We start from the raw sequence: 25,605 nt of genomic DNA on the forward strand, positions 1-25,605 counted from the left end.
CCTCCCCTCAATAACCATTTATACCGCTTCCTATTTAATTTCTCCAATTTTTGTTAAAAATTTGTACATGTTTGTCATGGAACTTTGATGAGACACATAAGTACAGCAAGAGGAGAGTAATCTCATCCTTCCTGGCACCTGAGCTCAGGGACTTCGCACGCAGATTTGTAACCACGTGGCCAATTTGATGGATAAGCCTTTTTTTTTTTTACATCGTCATGATCATTTCTAATGTAACAGTATCGGCAGGGTCCTTTCTAACCAGGCTTATTATTTTTTTTAATACTTGTTATTTCTCGTGGTAGTGGGTTTGGCTAGTTCTGATTTGTACTTTTTTTTTAAAGATTATATTTATTTATTCATAAGAGAGAGAGAGAGGAAGAGACACAGGCAGAGGGAGAAGCAGGCTCCATGCAGGGAGCCAGACGTGGGACTCAATCCCGGGTCCCCAGGACCACGCCCTGGGCTGAAGGCAGGCTCTAAACTGCTAAGCCACCCAGGGATCCCTGATTTGTATTCTTTATTATCCTTTACTAAAACTGTAATAATAATTACAACACTTTTTTGAGTCTGAATCATTCTAGTAAATTATTAAACCTAAAAGGGTCATGGGTACCCCCATGACCAACCTCCAGTTGGTCAGAAGTGTGGCTATAATCTGAAGGGCAATCTTGTTGGGGACCATGCCCTTTAACTTGTGAAGTCTGTGAAAAGTTTGGGTGGTTAGTATCAGAACTATACTGTAGTAAACCAAATGGTATTGCAATAACCATTAAGAAAAAAACACTGCCAATTAAACTATGACCCATCCACAACTATAAAATACAAGCTGATTTCATTAGTATTAAAATGTAAAAACGGGCAGCCCAGGTGGCTCAGCGGTTTAGCACTGCCTTCAGCCCAGGGCGTGATCCTGGGGACCCAGGATCGAGTCCCACGTCTGGCTCCATGCATGGAGCCTGCTTCTCCCTCTGCCTGTGTCTCTGACTCTCTCCCTGTGTCCCTCATGAATAAATAAAATCTTTTAAAAAATAAAATAAAATGTAAAAAAAAATTAACAAAAATTAATGTATAACAGATTTTTAAGTTTTAAAATATCAGAAATATGAAGCAAAACAAACAAACAAACAAACAAACAAAAACCTCCTTTCCTTCCTCAGCAGCAATCAAGGTCAGTACATATCCTGAAACAGTATCATTCACTCCACTTTTACAATGTCAAAATATGGTAAACAGGATTTTAGTAACCTGCACAAGGTCACTCCGTCGGGTCAAGGACAGAAAAGTAATTAGAATGCAGGATCCCAAACCCCAAGGGTATTTTCTGTTATAAAAATCTTACTGTCTCCTAGCTTATCTTAAAAGATAATCAAACACAGAAATCTTACTCAGTTTGAGGACTAAGAATAAAAGTAAATATATGACCATGAGCCAAGGGACACTCCACTTTTGTCATATATGATCTAGTTACAACTTTTCAGGTAGAAGGCAATGATTATACTAAACTTCACTAGTGAGTCAGTTATCACTCAAACAGTTCAATAAAAAAACAAACCAAATATTATCATCTAAGAGTAATGGACTAGGACAGCAGCAGACCAGGCAGCGGGAGGAACATTCTATCCCCCCGCCCTCTCCAGGTCTGTTTCACATTTATGAAACAAAGGGAAATGGTCTGTTATTCCCACTGGGAAGTTACTGGCCTTCTGGGCAAGACAATTCCTGGTTGTACAAGTCTATCCCACATATTGAAGACATTAAGCCTTTGTGGCCCGTGCCCCGCTAAATGCTGGCAACTCTCCCTCGTAGTTGGGACAATCAGCAAACCCTGCCCCAGACATATTTCCAAATGGTAAGGGCAGGGGGTGAGGGGTGAGGGGTCATGAAGTTGAGTAGACTAGACTTTGTCTAATAGAGGACCTCTTCAGGTTCCTTCAAGTGCTACAATTCTATAAACTAGCAATCCTTCAGTTTTACTGAAGTGACAAGTCCATGACTGAAAAACAGTACGGAAATAAGGGAAATAAGGAAGTCATGGGTGATTTAGAAAAAAAAAAAAAAAAACATGCGGTAAATTTCATCCCGGTAATCCCATTTCTAGCACGGAGCCCAGGGAGATCAACAATATAAAGATTCATGAACTAAGGGTTAGTCATCACAACACCACATCTAAGATTTGAATGATTTGAAACAATCTAAAGAGGTAACACGCACTGAGCACTTACTGGGTGTCAGACATGATAGTCAGCACTTTACTTCCTTGCCACCCAAAGTGAAGCACATCACTTAGAAGCTTAAAACAGAATCTCAGGCCCCACCCAGGCCTTCTCAGTCGGACTCTGTATCTTAACAAGCTCACCAGGTGAGCATTATAGAGTTTAAGAAGCACTATTTTACAAGTATTAATTCATTTGATCTTCACAAGGTGTAATTAATTTCCATCATGATAGCTCTATAATGTAAATACAATTATCCTCCATTCTACACATTAGTAAACTAAAGCATAGAGCATCATGTAACTTGCAGAGTGACTGCCAGGGCCAGGATATGAACCCACACATGCTTGTTCCAGAATCCAAGCTCTAAATCATCACTGCCTATTATTTCTCAATTTTTAAACAAGTTACAGTATTTCTGTAAAATGGAATACCCTGTAGCAAATAAAACTGATGTCTAAAGAATTTTTCATGACACAGGAAATTAACTGAAGTATGTAAATAAAATTGAATATATGGTATGGGCCCCAAAATGTAATTTTTAAAAATTACATACACATTCACTTTGAAAAAGATCGGAGTGGTGGGGGTGGGGGGGAGTAAGTATGGGGAGTCAATATAGGAGATCTGGTGTCAGAACACAAGAGTTCAAATTCCAGCTCCACCGCTCATGAGCTCAGTGAGGTAGAGGCAGCTTTGAGGTAACAAGCTCAAGCAGTGGAAGCTGAGTAAGGAGGAAGGGCCCATAGGGACCACGGTGCTGAACACAAACAGGCGATGCAAACAGGCTCAGAAGTGACCCCCCTGAAATAACCATAGGCCCTAAATGACCAATTACAGCCAGGCACCCTTCCTAGATCACCAAGAAAGGGAAAATTCTATATGCTCTCGTCCTCCCTCACTCTGCCCTGCAGCTGTGGGCCTTCACCACTGCCTTGGGGCAATCTCTCTGCTTTCACTGCTTCCTTGCAGTGTTTTTTTTTTTTTTTTTTTAATTTTTATTTATTTACGATAGTCACACACAGAGAGAGAGAGAGAGAGGCAGAGACACAGGCAGAGGGAGAAGCAGGCTCCATGCACTGGAAGCCTGACGTGGGATTCGATCCCAGATCTCCAGGATTGCGCCCTGGGCCAAAGGCAGGCGCTAAACCGCTGTGCCACCCAGGGATCCCCCTTGCAGTGTTTTTAACCAACTTTTCTCTCCTGTTCTGCCTTGAGTGAATTCTTTCACAGCCTGCGCTGTAGATTGGAGCACCCCACATCTGGTGGCTCCCCCATCTGACTGCCACAAGCGATCTTGGGTGAGAGGGTTTAACCTTAAAAAGTTTCTTCACCTATGAAAAGAAAATTTTCTTCATCTATGAAATGAAAATAGTATCTACCTCACAAGATCGTTGTGAGGATTAAGTGAGGTAATCTACAAAAAGCACAAACACTGAAGATTATTATTTCTCTTTATACTTTCTCATTTGCAAAATTTCTACAATGACTATACTTCAGTAAGTAGCAAAAAAAAAAAAGTGCCTTATATTGTCAACTATCTCACAGGCTATTATGAAGAAAGTATCTATTCTTCTGATTAGATAACACAAGACTGAACTCAAGCAATAACAGTTGAGTAAGAGATCTAAAAAAAGATCTTTAAATCATAAGATTAAGGAGTGAAACTGAGTAAAGGACACAGTACTAGTTCCTCTCCTGGAGGGCCTTTCCTCGAACAAAGTTCACCACCTCCTTAGTCCAACTCCCTGGCAGTACCTGCTTGACCTTGAACAGGTTGTAGGACCTCTTGCAAAGCCTCGCTTTTCCTCTGAAAGAAAGGATGCAACTGCTCTTGGAATTAATTACTGTGAGGATTTAATGAGATTACGTACGTAAATAACTAAGCACACTGGACCTAGCAAAACGAAGCCCTCGATGTTAGCTCAAATCTATCCTCATCACCAGCGTCATCTTTCTTTGGCTGAGTGACGACACCTCTTGAGCTTCTCCTCCAGCAATGAGAACATACTCATTCTTTTCAAAGAGCAATTCAATAGTGTTCTCATTATTTTCTTTTTTTTGTTTTGTTTTCATTATTTTCTAATCAATTAGATCTATGAAGAGCCATTTCATTACAAAATTATCAAGGCCACAGGGCTAAAAAGAAACAAACTCTCAAAAGAAAAAAAAAAAAGAAAGAAACAAACTCTCGGGACACCTGGGTGGCTGTCTGCCTTTGGCTGAGGGCCTGATCCTTGGGTTCCAGGATTGAGTTCTGTATCGGGCTCCCTGCGTGGAGCCTGCTTCTCTCCGTGCCTATGTCTCTGTGTCTCTTATGGATAAATAAATAAAAATCTTTAAAACAAACTCTCCATTTTAAGTAACTTAGATTCACAAAAATACATAATTTCACATTTGGATTAACTACACAATTAGTAGTAGCAAGCAAATTCAGATAGGAGTTTCGTTATAGTATCTCTGTATCAAATACATTAGTATACAAATGAGTAAGCCTTAGGTTTAAATACATGAACTCCATCAGTCACTACCAGCTCTAATGTAGGTCAAGGCTTTCCACCTGATAAAATTAGATCGGAATCAGTGTTAAGATTTAGAAAAGCCTAAGGATCACCTAGTCTGATCCTTTCGTCTTGCAAATGGATTTAGGAAATGTAGTTAACTGGTGAACAAAGAAAACATTCAAATGCTAATCTACTTTTTCAGGAATTAGTCCAAATCCTAAAAGGAACACATAGTAAATAAAACTCAGTTTAGACTTTTAAAATTACATCAATTTTTAGCTCAGCTAAAGGTGTTACTATTATTACCACATTTTGAGATAAAAGCGGGAGCTTCCTTTCTCACTTTCAAGAGTACTGAATCTACAGCTTTGAATTCTGTTTCGGGACATTTATTTATTACAGGGAAGAGTGATTAGAGAAAGTCAATGGTCAGTTGCATTAGCTCTTATTCTATGTCTAATTCAAAAAATAGTTGTTTTTTTTACATTGAAGCAAAGAGTTCATAAGCACAGTAAAAGATACTATGAGAACATTCTCCTTCACAGTCATATAAAAATTTTTAAAGGAACACAAATGGCATTTGAACCTATGAAAATATGCTCTACTGGGCACCCGGATGGCTTAGTGGGTTAAATGTCTTTGGCTCAGGTCATGATTCCAGGGTCCTGGGATCAGCCCTGCAGCAGGGTCCCTGCTCAGCAGGGAGTCTGCTTCTCCCATTCTCTGCCCCTCCCCCCACTTGTCCTCTCTGTCAAATGAATAAATAAAAATCCTTAAAAAAAAGATTTGAAAATATGCTCTACTAAGATAAATGTAAATTAAAATGACAAAAATAAAATTCCTATCAGATTTGCAAGAATCTAAGTCATTAGGCTAGAAAAAAGATTTGTCCTTGGAATGCTGACTTTATAATTCTCTAATTTAAAAACCACTAACAATCATTTCTACCCACAAGCAAGTATCATGCATGAGTATGTATCTATATTTATATATAAAATTTAATGCTAACACGTTCTGGAGAAAGGGGAAAACAGTCATACTTTTATATTATTTGCTGAAGTTTAACTTCTACAAAAAGAAATGTTGACAATATGTATCAAAATTATAAATGCATATATCCTTTGACCCAATAATTCCACTTCCAGAAGTTTTATTTTACAAGATTACTTCCACAGAGGTGAATTATCATAGGTAAAAGAATATTCACTGCAGCACTGCTTGTAGAAGTAAAAAACTGGTAACAACCTGAATGTCCATTAATAGGAGATCCACTAAAATGATGTAGCCTCATAAAATGGAATATTATACAGCCATTAAATAAATGAAAATTAGATGGAAAGATCTCTAAGAGATTTCAAGTCAACAATGTGCTGCATATAGCACCACTGATTTTTTTTTTTTTTTTTTTAATTCATGAGAGACACAAAGAAAGAGGCAGAGACACAGGAAGAGGCAGAGACACAGGAAGACACAGGAAGAGACACAGGGAAGAGGCTCCCTGCAAGGAGCCTGATGTGGGACTCGATCCCGGACCCCAGGATCACACCCTAAGCTGAAGGAAGGCACTCAACTGCTGAGCCACCCAGGTGTCCCTAGCACCATTAATTTTAAATTTATATACAGACACATACTTATTTATGCACGAACCTCTATACTTATTCTATTTCTTTCCATACATTTCAATTTCATTCAATTTACACATATTATTTTTTTAAATAACTCTTTTAAACAGGTTCCATTCTCAGGTGTTGGGGCTTAAACACATGACCCTGAGATCAAGACCTGAGCTTAAAATCAAGAGTCAGACACTTAACCACCTGAGCCACCCAGGCACCCCTATTTCTTTAAATAACCTTAAAATATTTATTTTAAATTTAGATATTTGACCCGTGTGTAACCCAAATGAAGTAACTATCAAATTTTCCTTCACTGGTAGCTTTTAAATTCAAAACCATAATTTCAGCATGCCAAGGACAAGTCTTTATTTCAAGTCTAGTGACCCATAATCAATTATCAGTTCTAAGCACAATTAAAATCCTAAAGCCCACTTCCAAGCAGAAATGGAGATTACTTACACTGCGACAGAGTTAGAGGGGTAAAACTGAGACCTTACCTGACTAGGTCTCCATGAAGCTGTAAATAAAGACTTTCCCTTCCCTCACCAGCACAGATTTCTGATGCTGGTGTCTCCACGGTGCACAGGACAAGATGTAAGTCAGAGGAGGCGGAGGCAGAGGTGGTTGTGGCGGCAGTGGTCGTGTCTGCTCCATAAAGGTAAACACAACCTCTGCTGACATCTTCTCTCAGCCAGTCTCTTTCTCGAGAACCAAACCTACTTCGCCTAGTCAAACAATTCCTGCTCCCATTGCGTTTCATATTTCTCTAAAAAAACATCAAGAGAAAGAAATCATTAGCTACAATGTCTGGCTGAGTTAGACATGTTTAGTCCCCAACCCACCTTTCCACTCTCTATCCACTACCACCTCCTGTCATGAGGCCTTCCACACCTGCCATGCCCATTCCTAAGCTTGAAAACAGTTTTCTCCCCTGCCAGCTGCTTATGGCTCTGTCCAACACTTTGTCTAACCCTTTCTTGTTCTTATATTTTCAGAAAAATGTAAGAATAATAAAACATCTGTTTACCTACGACCTAACTTTCACAAATTTTGTCATATTTATTTCCATATTTATTTATTTATTTATTATTTATTTATTTATTTATTTATTTATATTTATTTTTATTTATGATAGTCACAGAGAGAGAGAGAGGCAGAGACACAGGCAGAGGGAGAAGCAGGCTCCATGCACCGGGAGCCTGACGTGGGATTCGATCCTGGGTCTCCAGGATCGCGCCCTGGGCCAAAGGCAGGCACTAAACCGCTGCGCCACCCAGGGATCCCCTATTTCCATATTTAGATCCTTATTCTAAAGAACATACACACAATATATTCCTACACATTTAGCTCAAGTCACCTAATACCCCACCTAAGTCCCATTTCCTTCCCTCTCTCCCCAGAAACACTCTACTGTATTTGTTTTCACCATTCCATGAATTTTTATATGTTCGCTATATAGGTACATATCTATAAACTAAACACAATTATTTTCCATGATTTAGAACTTTAAATCCTACCATACTTATGTTTCACCCTGCCATTTTTTAGATTTGGTTCAACACTGGTCATGCTAATACACCCAGCTCACTCATTTGAATAATATCCCATTATATGAATACACTGCAATTTATTCATTCTCCTGTTGATGGCATTTAGTTTGTTTCTAATTTTTCACTGTTGGAAACTATGCTGCATTAAACATTTTTGTACATGTCTCTACAATGCAAATTGCAAGTTTCTCTAGGGTCCTGACCCTCTGCCTCAGATTCCAAATAAGTACAGAATACTGCACAAATATTCTTTCCATTCTCATCATTTCCAAACAAATTAGTGTTGCATCTGATAATCTAGGTATGTGAAATTCACACACACTGTGGTTATCTCAAAGTAAAAACAATTGCTACAGCAATATGACAAGTCTCTAAAGATCAGTATTGACCTGCTCTATTTTTATGATGGGCTATTTCTGTTCCCTTTTCTTTTTCAAGATTTTATTTATTTGAGACAGAGAGTGAGCAAGAGAGGAGGGAGGGATGGAGAAGGACAAGCAGACTCCCCGCTGAACACGGAGCCCTGCACCTGCTTACAACTGAGATGATGACCTGAGCTGAAACCAGGAATCCCATGCTTAACTGACTGAGCCACCCAGGCGCCCCTGTTCCCTTTAATATAAAGACATTTCCTCTAATACACTGCTGTACTTCTCTATGTCATTCTCCATACCTATCACTGCTTCAGTCATATCCCGCTTTTAACCCTCCCAATATACCACGATTCCACAATTCTGTGACTTGTCTGAAATGTCCTTCTCCATCTTGTCCACCTGACTAGATAGCCTTCAAAACTCTACTCACGTGTCACTCTTCCCTGTGGGGCCTTCCATGTCTCCCATCCCCATTTTCTCTGCATACCTAGAATTAGTGACTTTCTTTACTCTCTCCACAGCAGAACCTCTTCACCTTGAACCCCCATGTTTACTACTACAGGGATCACAATGTGTTTTAACCATGCATTTGATGTTTCCTCCTCTCTTCTACACTGAGAATCTATTACAGTCCTGCCTTAATACTTGAGTGGCACACTGATGCACACAGAACTCACAGAAATCACATCACATCACATCACATCACATCACATCACATCACAGAATGTATTCCCAGTCTGTACTTTAGCCCAATTTGCTCTGGCAAGAAGCTGAACAAACTTGAGGGGAAAGTCTCCTTTTTATACAGAGAACCCTAAAATCCTTTTTACCAACCACAAAGTAAAAAAAAAATTTTTGCTACTATTCCTTATTGGAAGTCAGAAATACCTATAAATAAAGCAAATATAATTTTTGTAATTACTGAGATTAAGTACTTGAGGGTAAATATGGCATCTTAAATTCAATTTCTAAGATGATAAAGAAACGCGAAGGAAAAGTGAGAAGGTATTTCCATGTGGGAATAAAGAAAAATATGAGTGAGAATGGCTTCGTTGTTTAAATTAAGGATAACAGGCAAATCCACTGTTTTACAGATATTAAGGATTTGAATATAGCTATTCAAAACCATGAGGATTATTACTGATTCTAACTTTAGATAAGTAGGATAAACCCCTGCTACAGGTAGGAACTAGGTCTCTCTTCTCCACAAAAGCATTTTCTCAAAGCTGAACATCTCAGAATTAACAAAGGGATTTCAAGTACTTATTTTATAAAGACAAAGGCCATCATATTTATATCAAGTAATTTTAGCCACTGAATAATTTATCACTGATTTTAAATATTCCTTCTTTTTTAGTCTTTGGGAAAGATCAACTGGCCCATCTAAAACAGTATTCTACACGGTACAGTAATATTTATACAAAGAAGCTCTCCATTCTTCACTGAGCAGAGAGAAATTTTGCTCACTATTACTGAGAACAAGTAGATAACTATTCCACAGAACCACCAAAAAGTTTCTTTTAAAAAACTTTTTAAGGTCAAATAATGGCCCAATGATCTTCTCAATCTTAGAAAAGTCAAGAAAAAAGTCCCAGGAAGTTATTATATTAGTTCACCCATGATTTTTCTTCTGTGAGGATCTTTAAAGTCATTTTTAGGGGCACCTCGGTGGCTCAGTTAGTTAAGCATCTGCCTTTGGCTCAGGTCATGATCCCAGAGTCCTGGGATGGAGCCTGCATGGGACTCCCTGCTCAGTAAGGAGGGAGTCTGCTTCTCCTTTTCCCCCTGCCATTTCCCCTGCTTGTGCTTGTTCTCTCTCTCAAATAATAAAATCTTTAAAAATATTTTTTTAAGTCATTTTTAAATGTGTTTATAGGGGTGCCTAGGCGGCTCCATTGGTTAAGCAGCAGACTTTGGCTTGGCTCATGGTCTTGAGGTCCTGGGATCCAGCCCCATGTCAAGGCTCCCTGATCAGCAGGGAATCTGACTGTTCCTCTCCCTCTGCCCCTCCCTTGCTTGTGCTCTCTCTCTCTCTCAAATAAATAAAATCTTTAAAATGTGTTTATCCATTTTCCTTAAGACCATAAATCCCTTAAAAAAAAAAAAAAAGGCAGCAATAAATCCCTGGCAGCTCTTTCTGCCCATGGGTTCTGTCCCTGTGCTTTAATAAAAACGCTTTTTGCACCAGAAAAAAAATAAATAAATAAAAAGACTATAAATTCCTTAAGAACTTTACTGAAACACATGTGTTGTTGGTCGAAGAATGTATCTCCTATTTATATGATATATTCCATCCTTTAAAGATAAACTGCTGAGTTAGACCTTTAGTGGGTATCATTCTCTTAAACCTGCTCAATGGGCATTTTTAAAAGGCCTAGATACCAAGCAAGCATAGCCTTCTGGCAAAGATCTAGATGAACTGTTCAGCTATTACTAGCTATTGCTGAATTACCTAATGCTTCCTTCTCCACTGTGTAAAGCATCAGATAACTGCTGGAAAGGCCAGTACTGTCCTGATGCTTTCAGCTTTTAGAATCACTTTTCCACTGAAATTGTTAAGATTTTAAGAAGATTCTCCCTAGCCTCAGCAATCAGACAACAAAAAGACATTAAAGGCATTCAAATTGGCAAAGAAGAAGTCAAACTCTCCCTCTTCGCCGATGACATGATACTCTACATAGAAAACCCAAAAGTCTCCACCCCAAGATTGCTAGAACTCATACAGCAATTTGGTAGCGTGGCAGGATACAAAATCAATGCCCAGAAGTCAGTGGCATTTCTATACACTAACAATGAGACTGAAGAAAGAGAAATTAAGGAGTCAATCCCATTTACAATTGCACCCAAAAGCATAAGATACCTAGGAATAAACCTCACCAAAGATGTAAAGGATCTATACCCTCAAAACTATAGAACACTTCTGAAAGAAATTGAGGAAGACACAAAGAGATGGAAAAATATTCCATGCTCATGGATTGGCAGAATTAATATTGTGAAAATGTCAATGTTACCCAGGGCAATATACACGTTTAATGCAATCCCTATCAAAATACCATGGACTTTCTTCAGAGAGTTAGAACAAATTATTTTAAGATTTGTGTGGAATCAGAAAAGACCCCGAATAGCCAGGGGAATTTTAAAAAAGAAAACCATATCTGGCGGCATCACAATGCCAGATTTCAGGTTGTACTACAAAGCTGTGGTCATCAAGACAGTGTGGTACTGGCACAAAAACAGACACATAGATCAGTGGAACAGAATAGAGAACCCAGAAGTGGACCCTGAACTTTATGGGCAACTAATATTCGATAAAGGAGGAAAGACTATCCATTGGAAGAAAGACAGTCTCTTCAATAAATGGTGCTGGGAAAATTGGACATCCACATGCAGAAGAATGAAACTAGACCACTCTCTTTCACCATACACAAAGATAAACTCAAAATGGATGAAAGATCTAAATGTGAGACAAGATTCCATCAAAATCCTAGAGAAGAACACAGGCAACACCCTTTTTGAACTCGGCCATAGTAACTTCTTGCAAGATACATCCACGAAGGCAAAAGAAACAAAAGCAAAAATGAACTATTGGGACTTCATCAAGATAAGAAGCTTTTGCACAGTGAAGGATACAGTCAACAAAACTCAAAGACAACCTACAGAATGGGAGAAGATATTTGCAAATGACGTATCAGATAAAGGGCTAGTTTCCAAGATCTATAAAGAACTTATTAAACTCAACACCAAAGAAACAAACAATCCAATCATGAAATGGGCAAAAGACATGAACAGAAATCTCACAGAGGAAGACATAGACATGGCCAACATGCATATGAGAAAATGCTCTGCATCACTTGCCATCAGGGAAATACAAATCAAAACTACAATGAGATACCACCTCACACCAGTGAGAATGGGGAAAATTAACAAGGCAGGAAACCACAAATGTTGGAGAGGATGCGGAGAAAAGGGAACCCTCTTACACTGTTGGTGGGAATGTGAACTGGTGCAGCCACTCTGGAAAACTGTGTGGAGGTTCCTCAAACAGTTAAAAATATACCTGCCCTACGACCCAGCAATTGCACTGTTGGGGATTTACCCCAAAGATACAAATGCAATGAAACGCCGGGACACCTGCACCCCGATGTTTCTAGCAGCAATGGCCACTATAGCCAAACTGTGGAAGGAGCCTCGGTGTCCAACGAAAGATGAATGGATAAAGAAGATGTGGTTTATGTATACAATGGAATATTACTCAGCTATTAGAAATGACAAATACCCACCATTTGCTTCAACGTGGATGGAACTGGAGGGTATTATGCTGAGTGAAGTAAGCCAGTCGGAGAAGGACAAACATTATATGTTCTCATTCATTTGGGGAATATAAATAATAGTGAAAGGGAAAATAAGGGAAGGGAGAAGAAATGTGTGGGAAATATCAGAAAGGGAGACAGAACGTAAAGACTGCTAACTCTGGGAAACGAACTAGGGGTGGTAGAAGGGGAGGAGGGCGGGGGGTGGGAGTGAATGGGTGACGGGCACTGGGTGTTATTCTGTATGTTAGTAAATTGAACACCAATAAAAAAAAAAAAAAAAAAAGAAAATTCTCTTGCTTCCCTTACTCTTACATAAAAACTGTTGACAAACTTTTCTAAAAGGAACAGGTCTATAATCACCTCTCACATCAAACAAGTGTAAAAGCACATTTAAGATTTAAAATAGGGGCATCTGGGTGGCTTAGTCGGTTAAGCACGTCTGACTTGATTTCAGCTCAGGTCCTGATCTCAGGATGGTGAGAGGGAGCCTCATCAGGCTCTGCACTGCTTGAGATTCTCTCTCTCCGTCTGCCCCTCCCCCACCCTCTCCCTTAAAAAAAAAAAAGATTGAAATACAGTTCTAAAAACTGCAAGTCTTTAGAAGCCATGAATAAAGTACCCACTTCAGTTTTAAGCTTTTAACTCTCTAAAAATGAAAATAACATGAGGGCTGTGATCAGTTCAAAGGTGATAAACTATTAAACACCCACATACAATTAACTCTAAGATATGTATGGGAAAAAGTCTGCTCAAGTAACTCTCCCTACTGAGTTCTATTAGAATGTGAAATACCGTAAGGTAGGAGATATGCTCCTGCATTCAAAACTTTAAAACAATATGGGCTCATCTCTAGGAATATACATGTTAAGCAATATTTTGGAAAGAGTGGGATCCGGTAAGGAGAAGAAGAATATTTCAGTTTATTAAAAATCTTGGTATTGATTTTTAAAAACCATAAACGCACATTATTTGGGTACAAACTTGAAACCAGTACTGACAAAAATGGATTTCATGGCACTTGCAGTCCAGTTTATGATCTATCTTCTATAGTCTAAGTAAAAATATAATCCCAAAATTGTAGCAACCATCTGGAATATTATTCTTCAAAGTTACTCCCAATAATCTTAAGAATATTACAAATACTACACCTATATTCCAACAACAACAGTAAAGGAGTACACTCTAATTAGTAATTCACTAAATACATCTGGAATTAGATTTTGAGGCTAACTTTCGAATACCCCATATGATGGACCTAGATCTAATCTGGCTAAATTATACTGGCTTAGTTATAGTAGCCTTTTTATGAAGATCTATATTACTTGACAATAATGCTCCTGACTTCGCAGTTAGTATAAAAGCATTACAAAAAAGAACGATAAGCCTTGTCCAAAGGGTCTTCAAAGAACAGGTAGGAAATTATGACTTCTATCCATATATTCTTTTCCAGCTTCATCTGGCACAAAATTCAACCACTCAGCTACTTAAGGAAACTTTTGTATGTCGAACACGCAGCACCTATTCTCCATAGCCAATCCCATTTATTTGCAAGGATTATTTAAAGCATTGACCATATGCAATAAAGCAAGAGATGCAAGAGCATTTAGACACTGTCAACCTCCCATAACACCAACTCAGTACTATAATCAAGATCAATTTCTGGAATCTTTCTAATGGTTCCCACATTGGAACCCAGGGAAACCAGTGGTAAATCTGACCACTTCCTGAAAGTCTAGGAAGGCAGGACCCTTGAATCAAGAGCCTCCTTTCTCAGTTCCTTCCATCTCTCATCAATTCATTCCCTCCCCCACAAAAAGTTGTCATAAAAAAAGCCAAGGTTGTTTATCTTCTAGGCCAGAGGCCATTACCTATCTCTCAGACCTGCCATATCCTGATAAGCCACAGCAGAACTTTTTTTTTAAAGTTCATTGACAATTTACATTTGATGACCTTACAGTTTTAAATAAGTATCTAAAAGCCTTAAAGTCATTATATTTTAAACTTATGGTTAAATAAGTTAAAATAAACATGTACAAGGTTTAGGCAGAAGTAAAGAATAAACTATGAAAAGTTACTGCTTTAAGTCTGCATTAAGACTGGGAGATGATAGCAAAAAAAAAAAAAAAGTCTTATATTTTACAGAGCTCTATTTTATGTTGTTTCATGGATGGGTTCACCAGATGCTTCACATCCTTTTTTTTTTTTTTTCCAGTGTTCCCATGTTGTAGTAGTGTCCTACGAATAATCTCAATCAATGTACAGGGCTCATCCTTAATTCCAACTGCCAACTATTACTTAATAGATTTTTTTTAACATCGTGTATTTTCACTGTTTTTGCAAAGTATTTCTGAAAGACATCAAAACCTCTAAACGTTCTTTTCTCTCTTACATCTCAGTGGCCAAGTTTTAAATCCTGCTGATTTCCTCTTCTAGAACTCTATTATCATCAGGACATCATGTTTACACACTTGACCTACAGAAAAATTCCTCTCCAACTATTTCAGAGGCCAGCAGAAAACTCTATCCAGTTGGTCTCCCTACAACTCCTTTAAACCATCTTTACCGTCGCCCTCCCGACCCCACATTTCCTGTGCATCGAAACTTCTTGTCATCCCCTCCAAGGCTCCACCACTCGCGCCCCGCCAACATCTGCTTTCATTTTCCTCCTACTCCCCCCCGGGCCTGCCCCCGAGCCCCGCGGGCTGCCTGTTGCATAACCGCTCCCCACTGCCGCCTCGCCCGGCTCCCGCACGCAGGAATGCCCTTCCTGCCGAACCCCTCCTCTCTGCAGCAACGCGCCCAGAGCCTCCCCGAGCTCCGGCTGCCGCGGGGATCCTCTCCGCAGACGGGCAGGTGGAGCCTCAGAGCGGGCAGCCGGGTCCCAGCTCGGGCGGCGAGCCCCGCGGCAGAGCCGGCCCGCTCCGCCCGGCGCAGCCCCGAGCACACGGCGGCGCCCGGCCAATCACCGCCGCCGTCCTCCCGCTCGGGTGATGTCTTCAGGTGTCCGGGGAGAAAGCCCTGCGTACTCCCCGCGCGCTCTCCGCCCCGAACGAGGCCGAGGGCGGCCGAGGCGGGCCCCCGGGTCCCGCGGCAGCCGGGTGGGCGGCGGCGGCCGGGCGGGCGGCGGCCCGAAGGCGTGGGCCTGCGAGGCGGGTGGCGCGCGGCCAGGGATGGGCAGCCGAGGGGGCCGGAGGCGGCTGCGGCCTCGGCGGGGGCGGGCGCGGGCGCGGGCGCGGAGGCCTGGGCCGGGGCCGCGGCCGCGGCGCCCCCCGCCGGACTGCGGGGCCGCGGGCGGCGAAGCGGACAGACTGACGCGGCGCGGGGGTCGCCGGCCGCCCTGCCACCGCGCGGGCCGGGGGCGGCCTCTCTCCGCCCCGGGGTCCTCCCCCGCCCGCCTCACCTTCAGGACCCGAATCCCGCCCGGCCGGCGGCTCGCGGGCGCTTCGGGCGGCTCCGGGGGCTCGAGCGGGCCCGCGGGCCCCGGCTCCACCTCCCCCATCGGCGGCGGAGGCTGCACTGGGACGCCGGGCCGGCGCGACGGCGCGCGGAACCTCGGCGGCGCGCGCGAGCAGCCCGCGGCCCCGCCCCGCCCCCCGGGCCCCGCCCCGCCCCCCGGGCCCCGCCCCGCCCCGCCCCCCGGGCCCCGCCCCGCCCGCAGCCCAGCGGGACCAGCGTAGCTGCGGGCCCCGCGCAGCCCCGGCTCAGCTCGGCGAGCCGCAGCCCGGCTGGGCGGCGGCGCAACCCCGGCGGCCGGAGCCGGGCGCCTCCACAGGCTGGGCCTGCGCCCCCAGCCGCCCTCCAAGCCGAGGCGGCTGGGAGGGTTATTTGCTGCTACCACCGCCCCCGAAGTACCGGCTGGACGGACTAGGGGCAGGGGAGTCTGCGCCCGTTAGTGGTGACAGGACGCTGCCTGGCGCTCGGGGTGGCTCTTGTAACTTACCTCTCCCTGATGTTTCCTCTTTCTGCTTCGAAACTGGCCTGTCACCCTCACATGCAAAGCCACTGAATGGATTGTTGAGAATATCCCTTAGCAGGGCCTTTTCTCTTCCGTATTACAGATGCTCACGATGTTCTTTAGCAAATTCGACCCAACCTCGTGTACAAGATGTCAACTCACCGCCCAGCCACATTTTAATTCACTTTTCTCCTCCTTTCGGTAAAAGTACCAGAATTCCTTACTCTGCCTCAAGCCATAATATGGTCCAAGACCATTTTATTATTTGCAAGGCTAATTCAGAAAATCCTTAAAAGCTAATTATTTTAATTCCTGCAGTGATGGTACTTTTGTGACTAGCCAGACTGCCAAATTTGGAGTCAGACAGCCTGATTCCAGATCTGAGCTCTACCTCTTATTACACCTATACTCTTGTGCAATTTACTTGATTTGAGCCTTTGTTTCTTAGCTGTGAAATAGAAATGAGTATCTAGCAGTTACTATCAAGATTTTGTGAATGTACACAAAATGCTTAGTAGGGGGGATCCCTGGGTGGCGCAGCGGTTTAGCGCCTGCCTTTGGCCCAGGGCGCGATCCTGGAGACCCGGGATCGAATCCCACGTCGGGCTCCAGGTGCATGGAGCCTGCTTCTCCCTCTGCCTGTGTCTCTGCCTCTCTCTCTCTCTGTGTGACTATCATTAAAAAAAAAAAAAAAAAAAAAAAAAAAGCTTAGTAGGGATTCATAGGAGCCATTCTAATTATGATCTTCCAAATTCAAGATTTACTCAGTTTCTCAGGTGGAGGAACTCTTCTACTCTTAATTCTACTCTAAATTTTCCTAGGAAACCTTTTAGACTTCTGGATTTTAGGGCTTTCCCTCTTACACAGGTGTTAATAAATCTTCAAGCAACATGTAAGAAATTAAGCACCAAAAAATCAGTAATTCCCTGATCTTTGAACAATTGGTAAAAATGGTTATCACCTATCCACTGCTCCAGCTTGCCTAGTCCATACCAACTGTATGTTTAAAATATTTTAATTATAGGCTTAGTACAAGAGAATTTGAGATCTAACAGTCAGTCTGTGTCCCCTCTCTACTATACGATATGTATCCATTTGGAGATTTTTAAATCCCAAGACAAAATTTGACTCCTGTAGATTCTGATTCGATACAAGTTTGGTCACTACTTTCTCCCTTCATATGAGCTACTTTGCCTATACCAAAATCCCGATCTCCAGTAGTTTTCGTTAGTCTCATTTTAAAATTAAAAATGACTTCTGTGAGTCTGATATAAAGTGAAAAAAGCTCTTAGGTTGACTACCTCCTGGGTCTTCCTTCTACCTTGAAACTACTTTTAAGAAAGCTACTTAAAGGAATTGATTTCTGGGCAGCCCTGGTGGCCCAGTGGTTTAGCGCCACCTTCAGCCTGGGGCGTTATCCTGGAGGCCCCGGGATTGAGTCCCACATGGGGTCCCTGCATGGAGCCTGCTTCTCCCTCTACCTGTGTCTCTGCCTCTCTCTCTCTCTCTCTCTCTCTCTCTCATGAATAAATGGGTAAAATCTTAAAAAAAAAAAATTAAAAAAAAAAGTTGATTCCCATTTCAATGATTCCTGGGTAACTTCTTCCAGCAAGAACACTGGTATACAAGCTATAGGTACCCATATGGGAAGAGAAGTGGACTTTGACCAAGGGCAGAGCGGAAAGACCAAAATATGGTCCAGAATTAGTGTTTCTGAAAGCCTGTTTCTTGAGGTTTTATACATTACACATTCCTGATCTTATAAGAAGCTTTTTATTGATTGATCACCTGCACGAAAAGGATTTTATCCCAGGACCAGCATTTTGAGTTCGTGCTGGGGAACAGTGGTGGTAGATTGGTTTTCTCCATTAATGTAATAAAGGCTAATGCATCAATTCAGAATACAAGCATATGCTGAAAGTTATGTATTCACTACTTCTTCTTTCATCAACAACAGTAGTACCTCTTTCAAAAGGAAAACAAAAACAAAAAAACTACCAGCCCAGATGCTGCGGGAAATCATATGATGTAGCTCTTTAAAGGTCTCCATGTTTTAAGATCCAATTCAGGAATCAACCAATTGATTCTTTTTTTCAAGTCATGTACTGCCATTAACATTTTATACTGTTTCAAAGGTCACATATTCATGTTCTTCCCCAGTTCAAGGCAATGTGCATTATGTATGCCAAGGGTTATGTAACTACAATTTCTGGAAATGGTAAACAGCTGAGACTAACCCTAAAAATAAATTCCTCTGGGAATTTCTGTGCAAAAATCCATCTGCCCTCACTGCAGGTTCATCGTTACAAAAATTACTGTTTAGATCAAGCCAAGAGACAGAGAAGTCATTACTGCCTCCTCTTCTGTATCGTTTCTGTAAGCAGCTGCACATACCTCTCCCTCCACGGAGAGGAAAGGACATACATACGTTTTATCACAGGAGCTTTTCCTAACCCTCACTATAAAATCAAAAGAAAGTCTGGAGAAGAAAAGTTCATCTGTCAAAATGTGGTAGAAGAGCCATAAGGTTTTACCACATTCACTTATTTATAGCTAGTTCCCACTCCTTTAATGATCACAAAGTCATCTTTAAGCCTAAATCTCTTATTTCTACCACAGATTAAACAGATTTAGATATGTTTTATTTTAGTTCCAAAGAAACAGTATTTACCTGGCCTCAGGGTTTTAAGGAATATATTTTCAAAATATGGGGACAATTGAACTAGGAGAGGAAATAGCATGGAAAACCCTGAAAAGTGATAAAATTAATTCAGTCCTTCTGGACTAAAGTTCAAATCTGAACACTATTCTCTGTATTTGCTGAGTAAATGACTGAAGTCTATTACTGGTCGAACTTTTCTATTGTAGTTTTTATATTTCCTGCTACATGAAATTATATGCAGATAAACATGTTAACTAAATTTAATATTAGAAACAAAGATGAATTTTAACTAAGCCACATACAAGGAAAGATTACAGAAATGTCAGTTATCAAACAGTGCCAAAGGGCACTCCTGCATAAACTAAATAAATAACAAGGCTTCTCTTTTTCTCCTCACTTAGGGGGCTTTCACACGCTCTCCCCCTTCACAATCAAGGGAAATAGGGATCACCCCTGATGGATAGAAAACCTACATCCAACCATTTTTACTTCTATGGAAGAATTCATATAAAATAGATCATGAAATAGAATTCATTTTGGCTGGTCAAACCTTCTTCCCAGTCACAGATATACTTAAACATAATTTACAAATAGAAACTTGTAACTAAAAACCATGGCCACCCCTAAATACACATTTCACCTTGATACAATTCCTTTGCCTTGTTTGAAAATTTACCCATGTGGAGAAGTAAGCATTATTTAAAATTCCCAATTGCACTTTTGACTGTCTGTAAACTGCAAGTATTTTTTAGGTTGCTCAAATTTCTCTAGGTGAGATTTGTGTAAAAAACGTTAACAGGTAAGTTTAGGTCAAAGCTCTGGAATAAGAATTCATTCAAGGCTTCTCTAATGCACTTGTAAGAAGCAAGGAAGCAAATTTTAAATCATTGAGTATTGACTTTTTATTATTAGTCACTGTTCATAATTTGTTTCAACCAAAAGACAATACACACAGCAGAATTCTAATGCATCCCAATGTAAATGTTTACATCCATTTTATTCCTCACTCACCTCTAAGACTTATCATTTAATTTTAAATTTTTTTTACATCTCAAAAATATGTCTGCAATAATTAGAATTAGCCGTCCCACTTAGAAACAGCCTTTTAATATTTTTACAGTAAAGAAGATGTGATGGGGCTTAATGAAAATGTAACTTACAACAATTATGAAAGAAAAGGGACTTTACAGGGACACAATGGGAGTTCACAAAGGAAAGAGTTCAGAAACTCTTTCCCATGCGCCCTGCCCCCCCAAAATTGAAAACAAAAACAAAACACACAAAGCGCAACAGCAGGTTCCAAAAACAAAAACAAAAAAAACTCCAATGCTCCATCCTGAGGCCAGAATCAGCCTCAAGGAAGTTCATGAAGCAACTGTGCAAGCTGCTTCAGCACGTTCTTCTGTTTAGGTGTCCTGGGTCCTAGAACCCTGCAGATGGAGCCCACTCACTACTATTGCTTGAAAAAGAGTGATTGACTTCCACTTCTACAAGCAGCCCCACCCTCCTGAGCCAAAGCTGGTCAAAGTGTTTTCAACTTCAGGACTTTCCTTCTTCAAGTGACCCTCCCCACCCCCAAACGCTTGAGTATACAGTCCTGTACCACCTCTCTACCAACCACAAATTCGTGACTATCCATTTTTTGCTCTAATTCTCACTCGGTGTAGGACAATGTAGATAAAATACATTCACTAGGAAAAAATATTCACAAACTCTTTCTTCCCCCTAGCTCTCATGGCCCAAGTATTTTCCAATGCAGAAAGTAATAAAGTTGAACCTCAAAAACAGTATCCCTTAACTTCCAACCTCTTCTAAGAGAACTGAAAATGAAAAGCATGTTATACAGTAGATGGAAATACTCAAACCGTTAATCCTGAACAGTTTAAAGGTCTACTCTCTTTTATATGAATGGGACAAATAAAGGGCATGTACCACATCTTTAACCAGTAAGAGGAAAGAATTCCCTCCCAAAAGTTACACTGAGGAATGTTTCTTTAAATGAGAAAGACCTTAAAAAATGAACAGATGACCACTACACACAGCATAAAACATTCCATGACTGTCCAAATCACCTCAAGGTAACAGCACCAGAGCACTGTGGGAGAAGCTTCTCAGGTAGAGCACACTTCCTACAGTTTTTTTTATATTACTTAGATGAATTCTCCCTTAGGATTACTTGGGTGGAAGGGTTGGGAGTGATAGGATACACTACTCTGAAAGAAGGGGGGTAAAATGAGGTAAAAGTGCATGTGTAATTGTCCAAGTATGTGGAGGCTCACTGCTTATCACCCTAGGGTTATTAAAACAGCCATAGAAATCACTCTTTCCTTACAATGGCTCTGATGCTGTAAATCTATCCAAATTTGCTCCCCCTTGCATGGTCATACCAGGGAAAGAAATTACTGAAATGTGTTAAGTATTCATAGAAATTAAGAGATTTCTCCTTTAGCAGCAAGGCCAAGCACAAGGAGAACTAATTCTGATCCTAGAAACTAAGGCACGCTGAAGCCTTCAAAGATCCGATCATTTGCAAAAGTCTTCACAACTGTCAGGATCCTAGGCAGCTTTCTGGCTGCTAGTTCTTCAGTGTGGTGCTCAGCTTCACTCTCCAAAATCACTTCAAATATTCTATGCAGCACCCTTTGCGTTAAGGCCATGATTTGTATTCTGTCTAGACAAAGCCATGGATAATCATAGAACTCCACCTCAAAAAAATTATAATCACCCACGGAGATGCTTTGTTACTAGAATAGACCCTTTCTAGCTCCGCTAGCTAGCACTGTCTGATAGCATGCATGGTCTTCGGCAGATTTCTGATATTCAATTCAGTCCAACTAAAGAAACTTGAGCTGGTCAACTATTAACATGAGAGAAAATAAAGCCTCCAACCCAGAGGAATGTTAGATAAATTCTACTCGAGAAATCCACCAATATTATGTTAATCCTATCATGTTTCACAGCATTAAGTATCCATCCAATGAAATCAGTCTGCAAAGAATTCTTTAAAGGCTATTCTTCATTGCACAGGCAGAGCAAGTTGTCTGAAACATACACTAGTCCACACTTGCCTTTACTGAAATCTGTGCACAAGATAATATCCTGTTCTTGACTCAGTCAACCATTTGCCCAGTAGAGTAAGTTTTTGGAAATCTTGCTCTTTTATACACATAAGACCAGAAAGTTTCCCTTTGGAGCCTTTTAGCTCAACCCCAGTTTGTCAAATGTTAGAAATAACCTAGCATCTGATACAGAGCTAGATATGACAAGACACTGATTTTAAGTAAAGGCTTGGTGAAATGGGGGGGGGGGGGGTATCTGAATCCAAGTTTAAGACGAAAGCCAAAGTAGTCAGCATACTGTACTCAATACAGTAATGACTGCAAACATTTTAAGAGCAAGGTGGACCTGACTTTTCCTTTCCTCTTTAGTACATGAGACATGGTGCCCGTGTACCTGAACATACACAGTACATTCACCATGTGCCACCAGTCACCTTACCTCATTCTAGTAACTCAGTGTTAAAGTTTAATAACACGAGTCCTTTCTAAACAGCACTTGGCACTCTCACTAGTTTAAAAAACTCTAGACCTCAGGTCTTTGATGCAGATATTCATGAAACTAGCCTCTCATGAGACCAACTTCTCAGACTCAGGAAAGGATATGCCTACTGCATGGTGTCTTTTTTTTTTTTTTTTTTTTTTTTCCGTATGGTGTCCTTAAGGACTTCCTCTCACACTGGGGGCAAGGAAGCTACAAGGCTTCATTCCAACACCATAAAGTACAATATAGGAAAGATTTCTTTAACCGCGTGGTCTTTATTTCAGTGCCAGTGTTACAGATACAACACAAATGTTCCAGTTAGAAGAAGGAATTCAAACGGAATGCCAAGGTCCAAGCCAGGCTCAGGAAATAAAAAGGAAGATTTGGAGTAATGGAGAAGATGACTCCAATATGCTCTAGGGTGAGTCTGATACTCACTCTTCCTATGGGCAAAGGTGCTTTTGTTAAGGAGTCTGGTCTTAAAAAGCAAACTCCTCTTTCCACCCATTTACCACAGTTCAACAGGCAAGTTATGGGCTTGGGAGAAACTTTAAAATCTGTTGTGGGAACAGGGGCATTAATAATTATTAATATACCTTTTAGAAGTTGTCCACTTTGCACTTTCAGGGGAATCAATTTTGAAAATCATGGAGAGTATTCGTGACTACAGCTAAAGTATGGAGAGAAAGGGGAGCTGGAAGAGCCTTGGGAGTTTCTATTACAAATAGAGCACCATATCCTTCATGCCAAATCTCTTTTTAACTCCATCTGTCCAGTGTTTACAAATAACCTCTCCAGGTCTGCCCAGGTCTTGGTAACAAACATACATACATGTGTGTGTCTGTGTGTATACAGCAATGCACAGAAAAGGCTACCAGGAGCCTAATGCCTCTTTCAAACACTGGGGGAACCAGTAGAAAAAGGCAGGGCTCCCTAATGTCCATTGTTAACATTTCCATTCTGAATGCCTGATGTTAAAGCGCCTGAAGATGGTAACCCAGCTAGTGAGGAATGAATACCCCACCTCGCCCAGTCCACAGAACAACACAGTAGAAAGAAGGGATAACTCTTTGCTGCAGAGACAGAGTGAGTGTTTTCTTGCCATGGATTCCAGTCCTCTCCTCCAGACCAGCTGCTTATTTCCTCAGGGGCCCAGGGAATGTTGATTCTGGCTGTAAATGTGGGAGGGGTGGAGAAGTGCGGACAAAGGAGAAGAGGAGGAAGAGTGCAAAGTAGCCTCCAGAAGCAGCCGGCCTCAACAGTGGAGGAGAGGAGATTCGTCTTTGACAATGCTTTAAGGTCAGCAATAACTTCAGGAAAATCCTCAACAGTTCTCTTCAGCTCCTCATGCCCATGGTACAGTTGGGGGGGACTTGCCAGCGATCACAACCTCCTTCCCAGAGTTCCTTTGATTGAGTGGGACAAGAATGAGAATGGTGCCAGCCCTCATTGCCAGGACTGAGGGGGAAAGTTGTTCACCTCTGCTAGATCTTGCATTGCTGAGCCCTTGTGGTTATATGTGAGCTTGATCCGCATTCGCAGCTGTTGCTATAGAAGAACAGAGAATCACAAATTATGCACTGAAAGGAAATCTCTAGAATCTGTGTGGTCCACAAATAGACTTTTAATCTCAGAGAAATTATTTTAGGGCAAAGCTGTCTCTTAAAAATGACACACAGGCAAAAAACCATAACCACCACCACTACTGCCTAGTACTCTGGTCAACTCCATGCAGTCAAGTAAGAACACATTGTCAGTGTCAATCCTAAAACTGCATAACAGGACAGAACCACTCAGGAGCATTTTCAGAGTAATGCTGGCTAAGTGCTTCTCAAAAAGATTCAATGATTGTATCCAAGTTTTCAGAAAAATGAGGTAAACATACTCATCTTATGCTCTACACTCAGAAATACTGTTGCTTTGTCTGTAAAACCAATAGTAAATGTGAACATAAACTTATTTTGTTGCCAATACATAAAAGAGTTAACTTACAGTAACAGAATTTAAGAGAACTAATTATAAATCCTTTTAACTTTATGTGGCAGATTTCAAACATTAATGCACTAAGGAAATTTTTACTCTATGTATCAGGTCATCAAAGGAATCTGCTTGTACTATAGGCAGATACTCAAAATACAGTGACTAGCAGAGGAAAGGCAAAATGTTATAAAAGGAAGAAATCATACTGGGGTTATGAGACACTGCTAGAAATCTTTCAAAGTGAAGAAATTCTCTGAACCATTTTCAAAAACTGAAAACTAGTCGATTGCTATTAAAAGTGGAGTCAATTTACTTCTTTGAGAAGATATAATGAAAATATTGCTTCATCTCAGTTTCTTCCTTTTTTAAAAGATTTTACTACAGAGGAAGAGAGAGTACAAGCACATGCAGAAGGAGAGGGAGAACCAGGCTCCCCACTGAGCAGAGAGCCCAACATGGGGCTCAATCCCATGATCTAGGGATCACAACCTGATCCGAAGACAGACACTTCACTGACTGAGCCACCCAGGCTCCTCTTAATTTGTTTCTAAGCTACTTTTCATTTGGCTAATTCATTTAAAATGCCTCCATTTTTACTGTGCACACATAATAATTATAGTAGTAAGTGTGGATATATGGGGACCTACAGATACTCTTTACCTAGACTGCAACTTGTGTAAAGACTAAAATGTCTAAGGGGCATTTGAGTGGTGTAGTTGGTTAGGTATCTCTTAGTTTCTGGTCAGGTCATGATCTTAGGGTCATGAAATCAAGCCCTGTGTTAAGCTCTGGACTCAGCACAGAGTCTACTTGAGATTCTCTCTCCCTCTTCCCCTCCCCCATGCACACTCTCTCTAAAATAAATTAATAAATCTTTTTTTCTTTTTTCTTTTTT

General features: G+C 41.1%; 2 protein-coding genes across 2 annotated transcripts in view; both read right to left on the reverse strand.

The window, feature by feature from the left end:
* The window catches only part of PHLPP2 (PH domain and leucine rich repeat protein phosphatase 2), a 77,260-nt gene extending 61,115 nt beyond the window's left edge, over window positions 1–16,145 (reverse strand). The window contains exons 1-2 of the mRNA XM_025426742.3: window positions 15,974–16,145; window positions 6,834–7,102 (exon numbers count right to left, since the gene is read on the reverse strand). Coding sequence (XP_025282527.1) covers window positions 6,834–7,102; window positions 15,974–16,072 — 368 coding nt within the window. The 5' untranslated portion in view covers window positions 16,073–16,145. The remainder of the gene's footprint in view (window positions 1–6,833; window positions 7,103–15,973) is intronic.
* A 3,922-nt stretch (window positions 16,146–20,067) lies between these two features.
* The window catches only part of AP1G1 (adaptor related protein complex 1 subunit gamma 1), a 79,040-nt gene continuing 73,502 nt past the window's right edge, over window positions 20,068–25,605 (reverse strand). The window contains exon 23 of the mRNA XM_025426741.3: window positions 20,068–24,278. Coding sequence (XP_025282526.1) covers window positions 24,177–24,278 — 102 coding nt within the window. The 3' untranslated portion in view covers window positions 20,068–24,176. The remainder of the gene's footprint in view (window positions 24,279–25,605) is intronic.

This window comes from Canis lupus, chromosome 5, assembly GCF_003254725.2.
Source record: "Canis lupus dingo isolate Sandy chromosome 5, ASM325472v2, whole genome shotgun sequence".
Classification (NCBI taxonomy): Eukaryota; Metazoa; Chordata; class Mammalia; order Carnivora; family Canidae; genus Canis; species Canis lupus.